At 61.7% G+C, this 3,846-nt stretch overlaps 1 protein-coding gene across 1 annotated transcript; it reads left to right on the plus strand.

Moving 5' to 3' along the window:
- Positions 1-955: 955 nt before the first annotated feature.
- On the plus strand, positions 956-2,299 carry POU3F4 (POU class 3 homeobox 4). Its single transcript, XM_050901855.1, has one exon. The coding sequence runs from the start codon at positions 956-958 to the stop codon at positions 2,078-2,080; it is 1,125 nt and encodes a 374-aa protein (XP_050757812.1). The 3' UTR covers positions 2,081-2,299.
- Positions 2,300-3,846: the final 1,547 nt, after the last annotated feature.

Genomic DNA, 3,846 nt, shown 5'->3' on the forward strand with positions numbered 1-3,846 from the left:
GCCGGGCCCGAGCGAGCCGGGGGGCACAGAGCTCCCCCCCCCCGCCCCCCCGGTGGGGCCTGGGGGCCGCACGCGCCTTTTCCCCCTTTATTTTTCCTTTTCTCCCGTTTTTTTTGTTTTTTTTTTTTTTTCCCTGCAGACCGCACGCCGGGCGCGCACCGGCGGCGCACCGCGCCCGTGTATTTCGTATTGCAAACTTTGAGGAGGCACCACCGGGATTTACTGGCGGGGAGGCCGGAGAGCGGCTTTTGGGGCTTTTTTATTATTATTTTGGGTTTGGTTTTGGGGGTTTTTTTGTTTTTTTTTTTAGTTTTTGCTCCTCAGCGAGCACCGCGGGAGCGCACGGCCCGGGACAGGCGGGAGACGCGCGGCTCGGGGCAGCAGAGCAGCGGCAGCCGCCGGCGCAGAGCAGCGGAGAGGGCACCGCGCACCGAGCGGCGGAACCCGCCCGCACCGGCGGGCCGGGGGCAGCGAGGGCCGCGGGGGTGCGGCGGCCGCCGCCGGGCCGGGCTGCGCCGGGGTGGTCCCGCAGGGTCTGCCGCCGGGGCGCCGCCGTTTAACCTCTGCCGCGCGCTCCCCCGGCGCTAATCGCTCCCCATTTAAGCCGTGCCCCGCGTCCTCCCCTCCCTCCCCGCCCGGCGCGGAGCGCGGCGCGGAAGGAGTTAAGCGGCGGGGGGCCGCCTCGCGCCCGGCCCCCGGTGCCGGCGGAGTGATTCACTTCCTGCCTCGGGCCCGCGCGGCGCCCCGCGCCCTCGCCCCGCCCCCCGCCGCCGCGGCCGGCCTCCCGTCCCTCCCATTGGCCCGCGCGGCGCGGCCCCGCCGGCGGCGCGCCCCCATTGGGCGGCGCGGCTGCCAGTCGGCGGTCGGCCGCTGCCCGGGCCGCCGTGCCGGTGGATGTCAAAGGCTGAAGCGGCGGCGCCGCCACAGTATAACTCGTGGGGGCTGCGCGGCGGCCATGGCCACAGCCGCCTCCAACCCCTACAGCCTCCTCGGCTCCGGCTCGCTCGCCCATGCGGACGGCGCGGGCATGCAGCAGGGGAGCCCCTTCCGCAACCCGCAGAAGCTGCTGCAGAGCGAGTACCTGCAGGGCGTCCCCGGCAATGGGCACCCGCTGGGGCACCACTGGGTGACCAGCCTGAGCGACGGCGGGCCCTGGCCCTCGGCGCTGGCCGGTGGCCCGCTGGAGCAGCCCGACGTCAAGCCGGGCCGCGAGGACCTGCAGCTGGGCGCCATCATCCACCACCGCTCGCCCCACGTCTCCCACCACTCGCCCCACGCCAACCACCCCAGCGCCTGGGGCGCCAGCCCGGCCCACAGCGCCTCGCTGGCCCCCCCCGCCGCCGCCGCCGGGCAGCCCCTCAACGTCTACTCGCAGGCCGGTTTCGCGGTGGGCGGCATGCTGGAGCACGGCGGGCTGACCCCGCCGCCCGCCGCCGCCGCCGCCGCAGCCGCCGCCGCCGCCGCGCAGGGCTTGCACCCGGGGCTGCGGGGCGAGGGCGGCGGGGAGCACGGCGAGCTGGGGGGGCACCACTGCCAGGACCACTCGGATGAGGAGACGCCGACCTCGGACGAGCTGGAGCAGTTCGCCAAGCAGTTCAAGCAGCGGCGCATCAAGCTGGGCTTCACCCAGGCCGACGTGGGCTTGGCCCTGGGGACCCTCTACGGCAACGTCTTCTCGCAGACCACCATCTGCCGCTTCGAGGCCCTGCAGCTCAGCTTCAAGAACATGTGCAAGCTGAAGCCGCTGCTGAACAAGTGGCTGGAGGAGGCCGACTCCTCCACCGGCAGCCCCACCAGCATCGACAAGATCGCGGCGCAGGGGAGGAAGAGGAAGAAGCGGACCTCCATCGAGGTGAGTGTCAAGGGCGTGCTGGAAACGCACTTTCTCAAGTGTCCCAAGCCGGCCGCCCAGGAGATCTCCTCGCTGGCAGACAGCCTGCAGCTGGAGAAGGAGGTGGTGCGGGTCTGGTTCTGCAACCGGCGGCAGAAGGAGAAGCGCATGACCCCGCCGGGGGAGCAGCCGCAGCACGAGGTGTACTCCCACGGCGTGAAAACGGACACGGCCTGCCACGACCTCTGACCGGGGGTTGTTGGGGCAGGCAGGACTGCGGGCAGCGCGGATTTTCCGCCGGGGCTTTAACTTATGGTTTCCGAGAGGCGGGAGACGTGGAGCGGGGGCTCCCCGCTCGCCGCCTGGGCAATATTTTTTCTCTCTCCGACCTTTCCGCTGATCAGTACGCGGTGTTTACTCGCAGACAAGGTTTGTTTTCGGTCTCCGCTAGGACGAAGGGGAAAAAAAAAAAACAACAACAAAAAAAAGAAAAAAAAAGAAAACCCACGGGAAAAAGAAAAAAAAAAAGAAAAAACCGACAGAAAAGGAAAGACAGATGTGTGCCTATGAATAACCTTCCAGCGCCTTGGTTATATCAGCTGTATTTCAGGTGAATCTGTTTTACAATAGACTAGTTTTGCATTTTTAAAGACTTATATAGCGTTTTTAAATGTCTGAGGTGTTTTACTACAAACTGTACACAATATTTGTGACCTAATTTGTATCGAATTGATCAGTCAAAACGTTTCTCCCTTCCCCACGCACCGGCAATGTCACCCAGCGGGGACGGGGCAGAGCGGCCGCGGCCCTTCCTTCCCCCCCCCCCCGGACCCCCCCGAGGAGATGGGGTTCCCCTCCGCGCCCGCGGAGCCCCGCGCACCCGACTGCCGCACGCACGGCTGTGAAGAACAGGCTTATTTGTTGCAGCTTTTCTCTTCCTTTTCAAGAACTTCCCAACACCGTAAAACGGTCGGGTTACAAATCCTGACCTTCCCCTCCTCTTCTCCCAAGGAAAAAAAAAAAAAAAATTATTTCTAAGAGATTTATCCGAAATTAAGCATCACAAACAAAACCGTGGCATTTGCCAGTCTTTTTCTTTCCGAAGATGAGTTGGGCTTTTTGATCAGCGCCAGACTGAGAGGTCTGTAGTAAAACACCTTTATACTTCTGCGCTTTGGCTTCGGAAATCAGTTTCTCTGTATTTTGTTTCGATAGTGAAGAGGAATGAGGTGTCTCATGAATTTCGGGGGGGGGGGGGGGAGAGAGGGGGACAGAAAACGCCTGCATTTGGTTCACGCTGAGCTTATTTCCGCGTCACAGGGAGATGCTGGATTTGTCGAAAAGCTTTTATTAAAAAACAAAAAAAAAAACCGAACAGGGAGAAAAACAAAACAAACAAAGAAAAAGTCACTAAAATGCTAAAACCATAACCTTTTTTTCGGCGCAGGGAAGTGCTGAGCTGTAACCACCCCCTCTCCTCCGCCCGTCCGTGGATGTGTTGTACACAAGGACGGGGTGTGCAACGCCCACGCACCCACGCAGCCGCTCACGAAGGGGAATTGCTGCGTGCGTGTGTGTGTGTGTGTGTGTGTGTGCGTGTCCGGCCAAGTTCACTCGCTGCTCCCGCACCCTCCCCGCGGCCGGGCTGGCTCGGGGCCGCCGGGCAGGACCGGGCCGGGCCGGGCCGGGCTCCCCCCCCGCACCCAGGGCCCCCCCCCTGGGCCGGGCCGGGTCCGGTACGGCCCCGCTCCGCGGCTCCCCGCACAGCCCCTCTCCCTCCCCGGCGTGCGTTCAGATTTTTTCCTTTCGACATTTATATTTTTCAAGTATTTTTCAGTAAGCGCTAAAAAAAAAAAAAAAAAAAAAAAAAAGAAAAAAAAAGAAAAAAATAAACTCGACACTGAGGACCTGCCTATTTCTGCCAACTTTATAACTGTACAGTTTTGTATATTAAACGTTTTTTGGAAGTTATTAATTTAAAGAAAGATCATTTAGTTTATTCATTTAGTAACTGA

The sequence above is a fragment of the Gymnogyps californianus genome, chromosome 9, assembly GCF_018139145.2.
Source record: "Gymnogyps californianus isolate 813 chromosome 9, ASM1813914v2, whole genome shotgun sequence".
In the NCBI taxonomy this organism is placed as follows: Eukaryota; Metazoa; Chordata; class Aves; order Accipitriformes; family Cathartidae; genus Gymnogyps; species Gymnogyps californianus.